The sequence below is a fragment of the Myotis myotis genome, unplaced genomic scaffold (genome assembly GCF_014108235.1).
Source record: "Myotis myotis isolate mMyoMyo1 unplaced genomic scaffold, mMyoMyo1.p scaffold_m19_p_1, whole genome shotgun sequence".
NCBI lineage: Eukaryota > Metazoa > Chordata > Mammalia > Chiroptera > Vespertilionidae > Myotis > Myotis myotis.
Window position 1 is genome coordinate 30442707 of NW_023416313.1, and position 19775 is coordinate 30462481.

General features: G+C 43.9%; 1 protein-coding gene across 7 annotated transcripts in view; it reads left to right on the forward strand.

Annotated features, from left to right (window-relative positions):
- The first annotated feature begins 676 nt into the window (after window positions 1-676).
- Window positions 677-19775, forward strand: part of SLAIN2 (SLAIN motif family member 2) — a 75141-nt gene continuing 56042 nt past the window's right edge. For 2 of the 7 annotated variants that reach the window (XR_004971653.1, XM_036333332.1), the window contains exon 1: window positions 679-1393. Coding sequence is in view for 4 of the 7 variants with exons in the window: in XM_036333332.1 (XP_036189225.1) it covers window positions 1005-1393 (389 nt within the window). In the remaining 3 variants the exon portion in view is untranslated. Of the gene's footprint in view, window positions 1394-19775 lie in introns of all 7 variants that reach the window. The other 5 variants (XR_004971641.1, XM_036333298.1, XR_004971652.1 and 2 more) reach the window with 4 other exon arrangements.

Sequence of the window (19775 nt, forward strand, 5' to 3'; positions counted from 1 at the left end):
TTATGCATCAATTCACGGACAAAAGCAAGGAGAGAGGAGCGGTTTTCCATACCCCTCTTTTAAATCGGGACAACTATGTTTAAACCGATGAGATCATGCCTTTCAAAGTGCTTAGCACAGTGCCGTGCCCGTAGTAAGCAGTCCACAATTTATGGTTATTGTTTTGACCTTAGATCTCTCTTAATCATGTGGCTCTGCTTTCTCGTTTGCAGAGATGGGTCCCAGATGGTCCCTGAGGCTCCTGCGAGCCCTGCCACCCTCCCGTTTCAAGGAGGCAGGGCATAAATGTTTGCTGAGCCAAGTGAACAACTGTCTCTGCGCGGCCCCGGCTGGGCTGGGCGCCCGCCGAGAACCAGCACGGAGGGATTGAATGCAGGTCCGCCCGCTGGCCCGACAAGCCGGGGTCTGGAGGCAGAGAACACCCCACGCTCCTCATTCAGGGCCAACAGGCGGGGAGGAAGGAGCTTGAGTCCAGGCTCGCGATCTCCGTCCCAAGACGCCAAGTTCACGTTCCTCTTTCGCCAAAGAGCCGGTCTTCGCAGCTCCCTCCAGCCTGCGCCGGGAATGCCTCTCCCAGTCCAACCCGGCGGCGCCCCGCCTCCCCCGGCGGCACAGACACGCCCCTTCCGGTGTAGGCCCCGCCCCCGCCGCGCCGCGAGCTCGGCTGCGGGTCCTTTCAGCGCCGGCCCCGGCCGAATCCACCCTCGACGCTCTGAGGTCACCGACGGGGCCGGGCCGCGGGGGGCGGAGGGACGGAGGGAAGATGGCGGCCGCGGCCGGATATTGGCGCCGCCTCCCCCAATCCCGGAGCCGGCGCAGATGAGGCGGGTCGGCTGGGGCCAGCGGCGCTTCGGAACCCGAGCCGGGGGGACGCAGGCGGTGGGGCCCGGCCCTGCTCGATGCCGGCGCCTCGGCTAGAGTGAGCGGCGCGGCGGCGGCGGCGACGCCTCTGGGCGCCGGCTCTTTCCCTGTGGCTGCGAGTCCGAGCGGGCGGCGGCGCCGGGATGGAGGACGTGAACTCCAACGTGAACGCGGACCAGGAGGTGCGGAAGCTGCAGGAGCTGGTGAAGAAGCTGGAGAAGCAGAACGAGCAGCTCCGGAGTCGCTCGGGGGCCGTGCAGGGCGCCGGCTCCCTCGGGCCCGGGAGCCCGGTCCGAGCCGGCGCGTCCACTCCCTCCTCCGGCGCGGCGTCCCCGCGGGGCTTCCCCTTGGGCCTCCACGTCAAGGCGGGCGGCGGGGCCGGCTCGGGCCCGAGGCGGACGAGCGGCGAGGACCTGCGGGACGCCGCCTGCCTGCTGGCGGCGGGCGAGGGCGGCTTGCTGGACGAGGTGGAGCCGCTGCGGCCCGAGGAGCTGGAGCGCCTGTCAGGCTGGGAGGAGGAGGAGGAGAGCTGGTGAGCGCGGGGCGCCGGCCGCGGCGGGGCGGGGACGGGCCGGGGCCGGGGCGGGGAGCGCCCGCCGAGGGGCCCCCGGGAGGAGGACGCCTCGCTGGGGGTCGCTGGACCCGCCCGGGACGGGGACTCGCGGTTCTCTGGCTTTGGCTGGGAAAGGTCAGCTGGAGTCGGGGGTTCGAGGCGTGCGAGCGGAAAGGGGGTGAGTAGCTAGTTGTGCGCCGGGTGGGGGACCCTCTGGGTGTGGGGTCCCGTGGGGGTCCGCGGGTTGGCACGGCCAGCGGGAGGAGTCGGGGGTGGGAAACCGCTTTGTGTGGAGTGAAGCGCCGGCTCTGGGGGGGTGGTCCGGGCGTTTGTGCGCCGGGAGGGGGGGGTCTGCTCGCGGAGCTGTCGCCGGGAGCCGGGAGCTGACAGTCGTGGTCCCGCTCGGTGCGGTGGTCAGCGCTCGGGACGAGTGGGCGGGGGGTCCGCTTCTGGCGGGAGGGAGGGACCCTTGGGGTGTTGGGGTGAAGCTTGCTTTGTGTGGGGAGCCGAGGGTGGTGCTGCTTTGTGTGGCGAGTCCAGGGGTGGAACTCTTAGAGCCCTGGCTCTTGTTTTTTAAACAAGAATTGGGTTTGGCTTTTTTTTTTTTTTTTTTTTGGGGGAGCTGGACAGTGACCACATCTATCTTTTCTTTCCATTTTTAAAGAGGGTTCTTGGAAAGCCAAAGCTGTATTTTCACGAGCCAACTTCTTGATAAAATTGTGGGACCCACACTGGAATATCATCACTTCCATAAATAGAAAGGACATAGGGGGCGGCTTCCCTCGTATTTTATTGCAACCGCATCAAGATGTCTATGGGAGATTCTTTCTCTGAATGTACCCCTTTACAGCGTTTTCACTTTTACCCGAAATGCTCCTACTCCTGGCTGATATGGAAACTTCTAAGTTAGGGAAACCTAAGTCCTGCATGGACTCCGGCATTGCAGGGCCACAAGTTCGCAGTGCGCGGGGCAGGTAGGAGCTTTGTCTGGATTCCGGCCCTGGCTCTGCCACTCGCTAGTTGCATGACCTTGGGCAAGTTACTCTGAGCCTTATTTTCTTTCTCTATTTGTTGGAGAAAATAATCGTTCTTAATGCTAGATACAGCTGTGAAGATTAAAATAATCCATGTATGCTTTTAGCACTGTGTCTGACATGGTAAACTCTTCCAAGTCTACTGCTCTGACTCTTAAGCTTCGTTATTTAAATCAAGAAATATTTACAAGATCTTGTGGGAGATTCTAAAGGTTCTTAAAAGTTGATCCCTGTTCATTAAGGCAGTTCCAGGCTTGTTGGGAGCCAAGTTTTATGCAGTTAAATAGCCTGGGCGTATACAGAGAATTGCCAAAAAGAGTGATAGGAATATAAAGTACTGAGAGTGCTCAGAAATTGGGGAAAAAAATAATAGTCCAAAGTAGTTGAGGCAAACTTGAAGGATGAGAGGTGGCTTTGGAGGGAGGGAGAGTGGGAAGGAAACTTTATGCTCTGACAACTGCTAGAGCAGAGTCAGAGATATTTGTAACTCCCAATTAGGAAGGTTAGAATTACAGAGGTTCTCTTGAATATATGATGTCAAGCCTTTATTTTATTGTTAAGTGATAACAAATATTATTAGAACTAACTATGATATTGACAGTTTTTCATATTAGTGTGAAATCACGTCCTCCCAAAGGAATCTTGGGTGTGTATACACTTTAAAAGAACCCAGAATCATCTAAATATCATCACATGCCTCTTCCAAGTGATGATAATAATGAGGACTAGATGCACTCATCAGCCCATTTTAGATTATGTATTATTAGAACACATGGACTCCACCTTGAGAAGCTGATTAAGTCGTGCAGCTTTGGTTTCTGAGTATAGGGTTTGTTGAGTAAAGCAAGTCTTCTTAAATACTATGCTCGAAGTTTCTTTTGACTGAATGGTTCCTGCTTATTGCTTTGATCCTGGCTACACTTTTTTACATTGTATACTAGTGGCCTGGTGCACGGATTCGTGCACATTGAAAGGAAATTAATTAGAAGAAATATTTTAATATTGCTATTCGCCCTTTCTCAATAATAGAAGTGTCAACCAAACTCACAATCAACAGTGACAGATCGAAACACTCATGTGATTGGCACCAGCAAGAGCTTTATATGTATCTTGCATGCATGAGTCAACTTAGCCTTTTATAGATATAGAATAAACTTGCTTAATTAGACCTGCTTTCTGATTTAGCTAAACTTTTTCCAGCCCAGTGAAGCACCCCAACTTCTCTTTCAGGTCATTGTCAGCAACACAGCAGTAAGTATCAACACGAAGCAGATTATTATTGTAGATCATGCAGGGACAACAAAGGGTAAAATGTTTAACTGCAGCAGTGTTTGACTATATTCTGCGCAGTAAGAAAACCTGAAGCCATTTTCAAGGTCCATCATTTCTTCTTTCCAGTTGGGTCAAGTTTCTAAGCTTTCTAAATCTCCGTTTTCTGGCTAATGAAAAGAAAATAGGATTCCACCAAGTCTCCTATCTGCCTACTCCAGGACTTCTGTGAGGATCCAATGAGATGAGGCATGGGGAAACGCTTCACAGACATTTGGGTAAAGTGTAAAATGTTTGCACCTGGCTATAAAGCAAGTCATGTTCCTGAGCTAAAGAAACTCCAAGGAGGCTAGTCGCTAGGGAGAGGAAGACAGGTGTTACTATGTGACGTCATTACCCAGCGCCCACAGTGACCATTTTCCGGGCTGGGCTGGGCTGGGCTGTGGGCCACATTTTGTGCCATCAGGTCTTGGGAGCGCTGGCTGCGATTTGGTGGAGTGTTGCTCTGGGGTGGTGGCAGGACCTGTGTCCCACTTGGGGGAAGGTTTGTCAGCGCCAGGTCCGTGGTGCCATTTATTTTATTTTTTAAAAAATATATTTTATTGATTTTTTACAGAGAGGAAGTGAGAAGGATAGAGAGTTAGAAACATCGATGAGAGAGAAACATCGACCAGCTGCCTCCTGCACACCTCCCACTGGGAATGTGCCTGCAACCAAGGTACATGCCCTTGACCAGAATCGAACCTGGGACCTTTCAGTCTGCAGACCGATGCTCCACTGACCCAAACCCACTAGGGCCTGTTTATTTTTAAATGGCCAGTGCGCATCATGGCAGCTCCTGCGTTGAGCGTCTGCCCTCTGGTGGTCACTGCGCATCATAGCTATCGGTAGGACAGACACTTAGCCTTTTATATATGTAGATATGTCATACTTTTTCTGAAAAAAATTGTGTGAGTTGAAAGTTTGATAAATATGTTTAAAACACTTTGGGATATGTGTTTGGAATATAAGTTGGAGGGGGTGGGTGTTAGTGGCAAGGGGAGGAAGATTCAGAGTCAAGAGTTTTTTTTCTTTCTTAGTAAGCTAAAAATCTACTTTCTGTAACGTATACCCATTGTACCTTCGTTTTCATTTGGAGAAATGTTTTACCCTCCAGTGTATACCATATAATGCCAGCCCTGAATTTGTCAGTAGATATTGTGTGAATAAATAGTAGTGGTCTGAGGTAAATATATGTGGGAAAATGGAGGTTCAACAAAAATGAACAGGTTTTTTTTAATGCTGGGCTTTTTGATATGTGAATATATATTGAATATAGTAAATTTGTAAGTGTTATGGTTCCCTAAACTTACTTGAGCTCCTAAGGAACTAGTATCTATAGATTATATTTAGAAAACAGTGCTCTAGAGCAGTGGCTTTCACAGCTTTTTTTTTTTGGTTTCAGCTTTAGGATAAGCACATTTTACATCATAGCACACACATGTGTATGAATAATTGAAGCAAAATTTTCTTACAACTATAGTTATTTTTAGTACATGTGGTACCCTCTAATATTTTCTGTTCTCTATATTTAGGAAAAAAACTTGTTACAACCAGCTAAGCTGGTTTTGTGACCCATTAATGGATTGTACTTCTCAGTTTGAAAAACACTATTCTAGAACAAATAGGAAAAGTCAGGAGAAAGGTACTAACATCATTGTGTATCACAGTGTGTCAGCCTATACCAGGAGTTTATAAACATTTTACACTGAACTGCATTTAATTTTTATCCATTTATGAGATAGGTATCAAGATCTAGGTAAGGAAACATAATCTTTCTCTAAAGCATCAAATGACACAGTAAATGATGGAATCAGTATTTGAAACCAGGTCTTTATGACATCAAAGCCTGTACTGTTCCCACTACTTCTTGCTTTATTCAGATATAATCTCTTTTTCACATGAATGATTTCTTAAAATATTTGAAGGCTACTATCATGATCCTCTAACACAGTGGTTCTCAACCTTCCTAATGTCGAGACCCTTTAATACAGTTCCTCATGTTGTGGTGACCCCCAATTTCATTGTTACAAATTGAACATAATTAAAGCATAGTGATTAATCACAAAAACAATATGTAATTATATATGTGTTTTCTGATGGTCTTTGGCGACCCCTGTGAAAGGGTCATTCGACCCGCAAAGGGGTCGCAGCCCATAGGTTGAGAACGGCTGCTCTTTTTTTTTTTTTTTTTTTTAAATATATTTTATTGATTTTCTACAGAGAGGAAGGGAGAGAGATAGAGAGCTAGAAACATCGATGAGAGAGAAACATCGATCAGCTGCCCCCTGCACATCTCCCACTGGGGATGTGCCCGCAACCCAGGTACATGCCCTTGACCAGAATCGAACCTGGGACCCTTCAGTCCGCAGGCCGACGCTCTATCCATTGAGCCAAACCGGTTTGGGCAGAGAACGGCTGCTCTTAACACCTTCTCCCTAGAACTGTACTCAGAGTTTTAGATACTTGAACCATACAGTGTGTGTTAGATATAATTGCTTGAGCTAAATGCTATTATTTTGAAACCAAATATTTAATTAATAGTTTTACATTCTGTTTCTTATGTTTAATATGAGCCTGTCAGGTCAGATACACTCTTTGTCTTGTCATGATATTCCAGATTGACAGTATTTCAGTTCTTTCCCATTATTTGGAGAGATATGCCTAAACTTTTTTTCTGGTTTACTCTCTATGACCTTGCCTCAATTGATCAATTTCCTTTGAAGAATGTTTATTGGGCCTGTCCATTTGAACAAATTATTGGCAGAAAAACAAGCTAAAGAAGAATATTTCTGCCTACTCTTTGGCATCTAGTATCATTGCATATTTTGCTACAGTCTTTTAAAAATTTTTTTAATATTTTCATTGGCATGAAACAGTCTTTTTTTAAAAAATGTATTGTATTGATTTTTTACAGAGAGGAAAGGAGAGGGATAGAGAGTCAGAAACATTGATGAGAGAGAAACATCGATCAGCTGCCTCCTGCACACCCCCTACTGGGGATGTGCCCACAACCAAGGTACATGCCCTTGACTGGAATCGAACCTGGGACCCCTCAGTCTGCAGGCTGACACTGTATTCACTGAGCCAAACCAGTCAGGGTGGCTACAGTCTTCTTGTGTTAACCCTCTCAATGTAATTTTTAAATATATATATATATATATATATATATATATATATATTAATATATTTTTAGAAGAGAGGAAAGAGGGAGAGAGAGAGACATCAATGTGAGAGCAAAACTTTCATCGGCTGCCTCCTGTACGCCCCTCCTGGGGATGGAGCCGAAACCCAGGCATGTGCCCTGATCAGGAATCAAATGGCAACTTTTCGGTGTATGGGACGACACCCAACCAACCAAACCACACCGACCATGGCTCAATTAATGTTTTTCTCTTTAAGTTTTTTTGTTGAGATAAAATTCACACACAATAAAATTTACATATTTAAAGTGTGTAATTCACTGATTTTTTAGTATATTTGCAAAGTTGTGCACCTGTTACCACTATCTGATTCAGAACATTTTCATCATTTCCACAAAACAAGGTTCTCAAGATGGATGGCTGCACAACAATATGAATGTACTTAATGCCATTGAACTATACACTTAAAAAGGGTTAACATGGTAAATTTGATAGTGTGTATATTTTGTCACGATAATGTGGATCAGAGACATAAATGTAAGGCCAAATATAAACCTTTCAGAAGAAAACATGGGAGTAAATCTCATGATCTTGGATTAGGCAGAGGTTTGTTAGATATGATACTAAAAGCACAAGCAACAAAAAGAAAGAATAGATAAATTGGACTTCATAATACTAAAAATTTGATGTTTCAAAGGGCTTCATCAAGAAATTGAAAGAAAACAACACACATAGTAGGAGAAAATATTTGTAATTCATCTCTCACAAGGGATTAGTATCCAGAATATATAAAGAACTCTTACAACTTAACAAAGTGAAAATAGGTAACTCAGAAAATGGACAGATAGTTTGAACAGACATTTCTCCAAAGAAGACATACAGATGGTTAATAAATACATGAAAAGATGCTGGTCATCATTAGTCATTAGACAAATGCAAATCAGAACCACACAGATACTAGCACATGGCTGTATAACAAAAAAGACAGATAACAAGTGTTGACAAGCATATGCAGAAATTGGAACCCTTGTATGTTGCTGGTAGGAATATAAAGTGGTCTAGCCACTGTGAAAAAATAGTTTGGCAGTTTCTCAAATAGTTAAACATGGAATTACAATTTTACCTAGTAATTCCACTTGTAGTTATATAACCAAGAAAAATGAAAACGTCCATATAAAATCTTACAAATATTCATAACAGTGTTTTCTATAATAGTCAACAATCCAAATGGAAACAACGCAAATGCCCATCAACTGATGAGTGAATAAACAAAATGGGGTAATATTATTCAAATATACAATGTTTGTGTTTTCATGACTGGCTTTTTTCACATACCACAATGTCTTCAAGATTCATTATGCTGTAGCATGTCTCAGAATTCCATTCCTTCTATTTTAGTGTGTGTGTGTTTCATAATCCTCAACAGGCAAGAGAAAACAACAGTTAAATCTTTCTGTTCCCAAACTTAAGCTTATATGAAATATATGCTTATATTAAAATATGGAATTTATGTTTTTTTGTGGCTGTAAAAACCTCCAAAAAATTCAGCCTCCCAACTGTATAGTTCACTGTTGTCAACCATGTGCACATTGTTGTAAACAGATCCCCAGAACCCTCCCAATCCTGCATGACTGAAACATTACACTCACAGAACACCAACTCCTACCTCCCCTACCCACCCCCCCTTCCCCCCTTTTCCCCAGCTCCTGGCAACCACTATTCTACTTTGTTTCTGGGTTTGAATGCTCTAGGTATCTCATAAGTGGAATCATATAGTATTTGTATTTCTGGGACTCACTTATTTCACTTAGCATAATGTCCTCATGTTTCATCCATATTGTAGCATATGACATGGTTTCCTTTCTTAAGACGAATAATGTTCCATGGTTTGTGTGTCTGTACCTGCATCTATCACATTTTCTTTATCCATTCCTTCACTGATGGACACTGGATTGCTTCTGCTTCTTGTGAATAGTGCCACTGTGAACATGAACATACAAATATATCTGTACAAGTCCTTGATTTTACTTTTGGGTATACACCCAGAAGTGAGATTGCTGGATAAAATGGTAATGCTGTTTAATTTTTTGAGGAAACATCATATTGTTTTATGTAGCAACTAGACCATTTTACATTTTCACCGGCATTAATACAAGGATTCCAATTTTTCTAGATACTTGCCGACATTTGCTTTGATCCGTTTTGAGTTTGCAATATGAGGTGGGAGTTCGAATTCTTTTTATTTTTTTGCATGTAGATATATATCCAGTTGTTCTTGTACCATTTGTTGAAAAGACTTTTCTGTTTCCATTAAACTGTTTTAGAATTCTTTTCAAAAATCAGTTGCTTGGGGAGGATCCAAGATGGCAACAGATTAGGTGGAAGCTACACTTACTCCTCCCAGGACCAAACTGGAATTACAACTAAAGTGTAGTTGTAAAGTGAAAAGTCATCCTTAATAACCATCTGAAGAGTAGCTGGAGAAAAAGCCTTATAACCAAGGACTTAGAGAGGAGGCCACATCGAGACTGGTAGAAAGTGTGGAGGAGCGAGAGTGCTGGCCTGGCTCCCATTGGCAGCAGCTGAAGTTCTGGAGGGATATCTCAGCTGGGTGGGGGGAGAGGAGGCTTCCCTGAGAAATCTGGGGTCTAAACTCCAAGCCAGATTCCCCAGCTGAGAGTACCAGGACCGGGAAAGGTGCCCATATAACATCTGGCTGTGAAAATCAGCAAGGTTTCTGTCTGCCAAGGGGAGAGAGCTAGAAACACAGGCACCATCTTAAAGGGCCAATACACAAAATTTTGTTTGCAGCCACTCTCCTTCGGCTCTGGCTTAGGGCAGGAAGAGCAGACTAGAGCTATGTGAAGAGAATCTGGGATTGGTGGCTCTGGAGAGAGAGCTGAGACATCAGCCGCCAGGATCCCTGTGCTGAGTCATGCCCCAAAATGCAAAAGCCATCTTTCTCAGGGATTGCATTGCCCTTCATGCAGCATCAGCCTGGGGAGACGCAAAAGCCCCACCCATTGGAATCCCTCTTGCCCCATCCTGAGGAGCTTAAGCCCAACTGAGGAGTACAGCATGAGGCTGAGACTCTTTAAGTAAGTGAGCCTAACAGACAGCCTGCAAGCAGAGGCAGATCTCTGGGTACTTTGTGACTTTTGCTGATCTTCCCCTGGACCTGTGCTAGGAAAAGCAGACCTTGGTGCACAGCCTGGTCCTTTCCACACATACCCAGGCCCAGCCACAAACTGGATCATTGATAGCTCTAAACAGGTTGCCCAGAGCCAGTCACAGACAGTGTTTGACATTGGCCTGCACTAGAGTCCCTCCCAAGAGGCCCAGAACCAATACACTCAGTGGCCAAATCCAGACAACAGAGCAGGATCCTAGAAACATGCAATCTTCCAAAACTAAGGAAGACAGATCACAACTAGTGAAACTGAAACAGTAATAAAAACAAAAACAAACTCCCAACAGCCCTAGCTGGTGTGGCTGAGTTGGTAGAGTGTCAGCCTGCAGACTGAAGGGTCCCAGGTTTCATTCCGGCCAAGGGCACATGCCCGGGTTATGGGCTAGATCCCCAGTTTGGGGCATGCAAGAGGCGGCCAGTCAGTGATTTTCTCTCATCATTGATGTTTCTATCCCTCCCTCTCCCTTCCTCTCTGAAATAAATAAAAATATATTTTTAAAAAACCCAAAAAACAAAGAACTCCCAACAAATAAAAGCCCTGGATCGGATGGCTTTATAGGTGAATTTTATCAAATATTCAAAGAACTAACATTTATCCTTCTCACATTATTCCAAAAAATTAAAGAGAAGGAAAACTCCCACGTTCATTTTATGAGGCCAGCATTATCCTAATTTCAAAACCAGATAAAGGAAGACATGACAAAGAAAGAAAATTATAGGCAAATATCCCTGATGAACATAGGTGATAAAATCCCTAACAAAATATTAGCCAAACAATCCAGAAATACATTAAAAATACCATACACCAGGATCAAGTAGGATTTATTCCAGGGATGCAAGGTTGGTACAATATCCAAAAAAAAAAAAAATGATACATCACATAAGCAAAATGAAGGATAAAAACGACATGATCATATCATTAGATGCTGAAAAAGCATTTGATAAAATCCAGCACCCATTTATGATACTAGTAAAAGCTCTCAGCAAAATGGGAATAGAGGGAAGATACCTCAAAATAATAAAGGCCATCATCATACTCAGTGAGCAAAAATTACAAGCATTCCCCTTAATATCAAGAACTAGACAGAGATGTCCAATTTCACTGCTCTCATTCAACATAGCACTGGAAGTCCTAGCCACACCAGTCAGACAAGAAGAAAAAGTAAAAGGCATCCATATTGGAAAGGAAGAAGTAAAACTCTCATTATTTGCAGGTGATTTGACACTACATGGAGAACCCTAAAGATTCCACCAAAAAATTCCACCACTAGAAGTGATAAATGAATTTATTAAAGTAGCAGGATACAAAATATCCAAAAATCAGTTGCATTTTTATGCATCAGTAATGAACTATCAGAAAGGGAAACTATAAAACAAGCCCATTGAACCAAAGATGTAAAAGACCTGTACTCAGAAAATTATAAGACACTAAAGAAAGAATGAAAAAGATATAATATATAAGTGGAAACATATACTGTGTTCATTGATAGGAAAAATTAAAATATTCATACTACTCAAAGCAGTCTACAGATTCAGTGTAATACCTATCAAGATACTGATGGCGTATTTTATAGAACTTCAACAAATATTCCAAAAATTTATGTGGAACCACAAAAACCCTAAATAGCAATCTTCAGAAAGAAGAACAAAGAGGAATCACACTATCTGTTATCAAACTACTTCAAGGCCGTAGTCATCAAAATAGCATGGTTCTGACATAAAAACAGATACACAGATAAATGGAACAGAATAGAGTGCCCAGAAATAAATCCACACCTTTATAGTCAGTTAATATTTCAACAGAGGAGGCAAAACCATACAGTGGGCTAAAGTTGGTCTATTCAGTAAATAGACTATGGGTGATGGGAAAATTGGACAGATTTATGCAAAAAAAAAAAAAAATGAAACTAGACCACTTCTTACACCGCACACAAGAATAAGCTCAGAGTGGATTAAAGACTTAAATGTTAGGCTTTAAACCATAAAAATCCTAGAAGAAAACATAGGCAGTAAAATCTCAGACATTCCTCATAGTAATATTTTTTCTGATATATCTACTCAGGCTAGGGAAGCAAAAGAAAAAATAAACAAATGAGACTACATCAAGCTAAAAAGTTTGCACAGTAAAGGAAGCTGTCAACAAAATAACCCATTGAATGGGAGAATATATTTGCCAATAATACATCTGATAAGGGGTTAACTCCTTGCTGGAGTTATTTTTTTTTTAATTATGTTTTAATTGATCTAAGAGAGGAAGGGAGAGGGAGAGAGAGAGAGAAACATCAATGAGAGAGAATCATTGATTGGCTGCCTCCCCCACACCCCACACTGGGTATTGAGCTCACAACCTGGGCATGTGCCCTGACCAGGAATCGAACCGTGACATCCTGGTTCATAGGTTGATGCTCAACCACAGAGCCACGCCAGCTGGGCTGGAGTTTTTTTTTTTTAGCTGTAGTCATTTTTTTTGTGTGTGGATTCCTTAGGATTTTTTATATAAAAGAACAAGTCATCTGCTAATAGAGATAACTTTACTTCTTTTCCAATCTGCATGCATTTTATTTTATCTGCTTGCTGAATTGCCCTAGCTAGAATATCCAGTATAATGTTGGGTACAAGTGGTGAGGGTGGAATCCTTCAATGTGATTTTTATTGCTCTTTTATTTTTAACAATTGTAATTGTTTACTGCGTTAACATATGACAGATACTATGCTAAGCACCTTATATATAGTACTTTCCTAATAACCCAGTATGTTCAAACTACCCCTTTTTTTGTTTTGTTTTTTTATTTAGAAAAGCAAACAAGAATGTATTGACCGCAGCAAAAATATACTTAGGAGAGTGAAACAAGAAAGGGCATAAAAGAAGCAACAGGAGAGCCTAGGCTGGGCTGCCTTAGCTCACTGGGAAGTCAGAGAAAAGGGGGAGACAGGTTCAGGGGATTAGCCCAGGATGAATTGCTGCTACCCATTGTTCCCCTGGTTGCAAGTCTCATGGGGTCCCTTAGAGGTTAGGGGATACATGCAGTAGGGGGTGGGGGGGAGGGGATGACACAGGCATATTCCCTGGAGGGAGAGTACGCTGGGCCTGAGCTGCTGCTGCCCATTACTCCTTTTAAACCCCCATTTTAAAGATAAGGAAATTAAAGCTTAGATTAAATAATTTGCTGTAGTCATTCAAGTACATGGCTGAGCTAGGATTTATGTTTAAAAGTTTTCAATCTTTACCTAATTTTCATTGTGTTATTTTTTATGTTAGTCTTAATAGATTTATACTCATTCACCCGTGGCTATTATATGCCCTCCCCCATCACTGCCATCAGTTCTGTCTTTTGGTCATTTGTCTTTAACAGCCTGAGGCTTATGAACATTTTTATTAATTTCTTTACCTAATGACCCCTTTATGTATTCATCATTCTTTTTTAAAAATTTTATTGTTGAAAGTATTACATATGTCTCCTTTCCCCCCCATTTACCTCTCCCCACCTGCTCCCGCCCCCCAGCACATGCCCTCACCCTCCTACTGTCTATGTCCATTAGTAGGCTTACATGTGTACATACAAGTCCTTTGGTTAATCTCTTACCTTCCCCACCCTCCCCTGCCTTCCCTCTGAGGTTTGACAGTCTGTTTAATGCTTCTATGTCTCTGGATCTATTTTTGTTCATCAGTTTATGTTGTTCATTATTGTACTCATCATTCTTGTTCTAACCTGGCCTTTGGAGCTCCTGGAAGTCCAATAACATAGGAGCTAAGAGTCTTGACTCTGGAACTAGATAGCCTGAGTTGGAATTCCTGCTTCCACCCTTATTAGGTGTATGACCTTGGGTAAACCACTTAATCTCTGTACTTGAACCTCTGTTATCTCTGAAATATTGAAATGGGATATTTTCAGAGATTTCCTTGTGTTCTTACACAAAACCAGATGGTATAGCCTACTGTAGGCCTAGGCTAAATGGTATATAGCCTGTGGGCCTGGGGGGAGGAAAATAATTTTTCCTCTACCTTTCTGGATTCTTGGCTAACACATCCCTGTAATAAAAGACAGATTAACAGCAGAAAAGCAAACAAAAGTTTAATAACATGTATACCTGTTGTACACATGGGAGTGACCTAGGAAAACCGAGTAACTTAAGCCACCACCTTTGAGTACCATCTTTAGCTCAAAACAAAAGAAGTTGGGGGTGAGTCAGTTATTGGAGGTTATCAGGAAAAGCACAGTAAACCAGAGTAAGGTAGTTAGGCATGATTAAGTCATTGCCATCTGCATTGGTAAGAGTTTCTAGAGATAAGGTCATCCCCCTCTTCCTAGTACACTAAGGGAGATACCCTGACAAATGGAGATTTACTGTACAAATGTAAATGTCTTTTACAAAGAGTAACCGCTACTTCTCTTTCAGAGCTTCTCTCATTTCTGCTATTTCTTAAAATTAAACAGCCTGAAATAATTCTTATGTCAGAGACATATTTGAGAATGACAAATTCTGTTCATCTACAGCTCCTACATTACAGCTTGTTATTTTTATGGAATACTAGGCAGTTGTAACACAATAGTAAGTATTTGTGTAATGTCTTGCCCTAAGACATAGCAATTTCAACAGCATCACTAGGCCATAGGAATTTTTCAGCCCCATTATAATCTTATGGGACCATCCTCTTATATGTAATCCTCATTGTTTTGTAGCACAAGACTGTAGAGATCACTAGAGGCCTGATGCATGAAACTTGTGCAAGAGTAGGCCTTCCTTCCCCCGGCTGCTGGCACCAGCCTCCCTCTGGCACCCAGGACCCGGGCTTCCCTAGCAGCCCTGGCTTCATCCGGAAGGTCGTCTGAAAGAACGTCTGGTCTAATTAGCATATTATGCTTTTATTATTATAGATTACTAGAGGCCCAGTGCACAAAAATTTGTGCACTTGGGGGGGAGGGGGGCCCCTCAGCCCTGCCTGTGCCCTCTCGCAGTCTGGGACCCCTCGGGAGATAACGACCTGCTGGCTTAGGCCTGCTCCTGGGTGGCAGAGGGCAGGCCCAGTCCCTAGGTGCAGCCCCTGGTCAGGCTCAGAGCAGGGCCGATTGGGGAGTTGGGGCACCGCCCCCTGTCATGCACAGAGCAGGGTGATCGGGAGGTTGCGATGCCACCCTCAGTCACGCTCAGGGTAGGGCCGATTGGGGGGTTGGGGCACCGTCCCCTGTCACACTCAAGGCAGGGTCAATGGGGAGGTTGCGGCACCACCCCCTGTCACGCGCAGAGCAGGGCCCATCAGGGGGTTGGGGCGCCACCCTCTATCACCGACAGAGCAGGGCTGATCAGGGGGTTGGGGCACCGCCACTCTCACACTCAGGGCCGGGCCGATGGGGAGGTTATGGCTCTACCCCGTCACACACACAGCAGGGTCGATCAGGGGGTTGGGGAGCTCACCCCTATCAGGCACAGAGCAGGGCTGATCAGGGGGTTGGGGCACCGCCACTCTCACACTCAGGGCCGGGCCGATGGGGAGGTTATGGCTCTACCCCGTCACACACACAGCAGGGTCGATCAGGGGGTTGGGGAGCTCACCCCTATCAGGCACAGAGCAGGGCTGATCAGGGGGTTGGGGCACCTTCCCCTGTCACGAACAGAGCAGGGTGGATAGGGAGGTTGTGGCCTCACCCCCTGTCACACACAGAGCCGCAGGGCGATCGGGGTTTGGGTGCTGCCCCCTGTCATGCTGATCCCGGTGCCAGGAGGCCTCATGGCTCCGCTGATCCCGGTGCTGAGAGGCATATTACCCTTTTACTATATAGGGTAGAGGCCTGGTGCACGGTTGGGTGCCGGCTGGTTTGCCCTGTAGGGTGTCCTGGATCAGGGTGGGGGTGTAGCTGGTCACACATCCTTCAGGGTGGGGGTCCCCACTGGGGTGCCTGGCCAGTCTGGGTGAGGGGCTGAGGGCTGTTTTCAGGCTGGGAGTGACTGAAGCTCCCAACCGCTCCTTTTTTTCTTTTTTCTTTTTTTTATTCTGGGCCAGCTTTAGCTTTGAGGTTTGGCTCCAGCTCTTAGGCCTCCGCTGCTGAAAGTAGGTTTCTGGCCTTTGCTTACAATGTTGCGATTCTGCTGGCTGAAGCCTGGGACTAAAGCAGGTTTCTGGGGTTTTGTTTAGCTTCTATATTTGTTACATAGTTGCTTAGAGTTGCAGCTCAGAGGCCTGCAGTGGCGGGAACGTTGGAGTCCTCCGTCACTTAAGCAAGCAAGCCTCATGTTAGTTTCAAGCTGCCTGGCTGCCGACCGCCATCTTGGCTGGCAGTTAATTTGCATATTGCCCTGATTAGCCAATGGGAAGGGTAGCGGTCGTACGCCAATTACCATGTTTCTCTTTTATTAGATAGGATTGTAGTCCAGTGATGGCGAACCTTTGGAGCTCGGCGTGTCAGCATTTTGGAAAACCCTAACTTAACTCTATTGTGTCACATATAGAAATTTTTTGATATTTGCAACCATAGTAAAACAAAGACTTATATTTTTGATATTTATTTTATATATTTAAATGCCATTTAACAAAGAAAAATCAACCAAAAAAATGAGATGACACACGTGTCATAGGTTTGCCATCTCTGTTGTAGGCCATACCACCATAGAGAATTAAGTGTCATATATATATATATATATATATATATATATATATATATGTGTATATGTATATGTGTGTGTATATATATATATATATATATATATATATATATATATATATATATATAGTATTTAGAACCATTCATGGCACAAATTAAATGTATAAGTGTTAGTTTTCATCATTGTCATCATCATATTCACTGTTTTATTATTTTACTTCCAGTCTCCCTTATCTTTCCATTGAACTTAAAACGTTTTATTTTGGAAAATTTCAAAAAAGCAAAAGTAGAGTGGTAGTAAAATGAACCTCCATTTAACTTTTTACTCATCTTTAACACTTAACCAACTCATGCCATTCTTGTTTCATCTGTTCCATTCAAACCTCAACCACCTGGGATATTTTGAAGCCAATTCCATCCCAAACATCATACCATTTAATGACTAAATATTGTAGTAGAAGATAAGGGCTTATTAAACATATTCACAATACCAGTTTCACACACCCCGATTAAAAATAATTCTTTAATATAAATATGCTCTGAATATTTTTAGGTTAAGTTTATATGGATTTGAATGTGAGAATTGATACTTAAGATTTAGTATCTTTGGAGGAGAAACCAAGATGGCGGCATAGGTAAACACCTTTACTTGCTGCCTCTCACAACCACATCAAAATTACAACTAAAAGGCAGAACAACGACCACCCAGAACTGTGGGAAAGCTGGCTGAGTGGAAGTTACACAGAGAGGTGAAGAAAGCACATTGAGACTGGTAAGAGGTGCGGAGGCACGAAAAGTGGATGTGCTGCTCTTTTGATCAGGAGGGAGATACAAGCTCTCACTTGTTCTGAACTCCAGTTCCAGGCAAGACTCTGGGAGACCCAGACACATACAGGGAGAAACTGGACTGTCTGGCATCGGGACAGGAACACGAGGGTGGCCTTCTCGCAGAGGTGCTCACAATGATCATTGTTCCTACACAGGGGGTGTGGGATGCGGAGACCCAGGGACATCTCCGGTGCAGGGCTGACGGCAGCCATTGCTGTTTGCTCTGTCCTGGTGATTCCCAGAGACCCCGCTGCACCCAATTTACAACCCCACCGAAGCTGTGCGCGTGGGCTGTTGCATATGAATGGCCTGTCCTTTCTCCACCTAAAACCTGTCAAACTGCAGCTGGGTCAGAGAACCCCAGAGCTTCCAAAAGAAGGCCCATGGCCCGGCAGCAGCAGCCTGCCTTGCTTCACAGCTGGGCCTTATCTGGGCACCTCCAAACCCCATACAAAGAGAAGGAATCTACAGGTGTCTCTGTAGCTCCTGCTGGGCGGCCCCAGACAGTGGCTGACCTTGCACCTCCTTGGAGATCCAAGAGCCAGTGTACCCAGTGGTCAGAGTGAGACCATACTGGGTTATAACTCTTAACATCCATAAGAGACACACTCAAGGGGCAGACTCAGTGAACACCAAAGCCCCACTGAAGCAAGTCCTGCCTTATGAAGATGTCTCCTGCGCAACAGATCTTCCAGTGTAGACACAGCTGGTCATCACAGCCAATTGGCCTGGAGCTCAATTCTTCCCAGTGATACCAAAAGCAATCAAGGGTTAACTACAGCAAGACTGTGCAAACAGCCCACAAAGGGGTGCTTCAAGAGCGTCCATCTAGATGACTGGGGAGGCTGAGCCACTGGGCCCTATAGGACACCTACCACACAAGGCCACTCTGTCAACTCAAGGAAACTTAGCAGCTACCCAGTACATAGAAACAAACACAGGGAAGCAGCCAAAATGCAGAGACAAACAAGTTACAAATGAAAGAAATGGATGAAAGCAAAATACTAGATATAGAGTTCAAAACCACGATTATAAAGTTACTCAAGAATCTTCCAGAAACCTCCAAGAAGTTTAGTAAGATCCTCAAGGATATGAAAAAGGACCAATCAGAAATTAAGCATACATTGACTGAAATAAAGAATAATATACAGAGATCCAACAGCAGACTAGAGGATCCCAAGAATCAAGTCAAAGATTTGAAATATGAATAAGTAAAAAACACCCAACGAGAAAAGAAAAAAGAATCCAAAAATATGAAGTTAGTGTAAGGAGCCTCTGGGACAACTTCAAGCGTACCAACATCTGAATTATGGGAGTGCCAGAAGAAGAGAGAGAGCAAGATATTGAAAACCTATTTGAAGAAATAATGACAGAAAACTTCCCCTACCTGGTGAAAGAAATAGACTTACAAGCCCAGGAAGCGAAGAGAACCCCAAACAAGAGGAATCCAAAGAGGACCACACCAAGACACATCATAATTAAAATGCCAAGAGCAAAAGACAAAGAGAGAATCTTAAAAGCAGCAAGAGAAAAACAGTTACCTACAAGGGAGTACCCATACGACTGTCAGCTGATTTCTCAATAGAAACTATGCAGGCCAGAAGGGAGTGGCAAGAAATATTCAAAGTGATAAATAGCAAGAACCTACAACCAAGATTACCCAGCAAAGCTATCATTTAGAAATGAAGGTCAGATAAAGAGCTTCACAGATAAGAAAAAGCTCAAAGAGTTCATCACCACCAAACCAGTATTATAGGAAATGCTGTAGGGTATGCTCTAAGAAGAGGAAGAAGAAGAAGAAGAAAAGGTAAAGATAAAAAATTATGAACAACAAAGTGGCAACAAATATATATCAACAAGTGAACCTAAAAATCAAATGAATAAAAAACTTGATGAACAGAACAGATTGGTGAATGTAATAGAATCAGAGGCATGGAAAGTGAGCAGACTGACAATTCTTGGGGGGAAGGGCTTATGGGGGATATGCGGGAAGAGATTGGACAAAGAGCTTACACCTGTGGATGAGGTCAGTTGTGGGAGGAGAAGGCCTGGAGTTGGGTAGGAACTAGGTGGAGGGGAGCTATGGAGGAGAAAAAGAGGAACATCTGTAATCTGAACAATAAAGATTTAAAAAAAAGATTTAGTATCTTTAGTACGGATGGAAGGGTATTTCTTGCTGTTATGTCAGAACCAAAAAGCATAGGAAAAGTTGCATTTGAGTAGGGTAAAGCGAAAGCCAATGAAGATACTTAAGTGAAG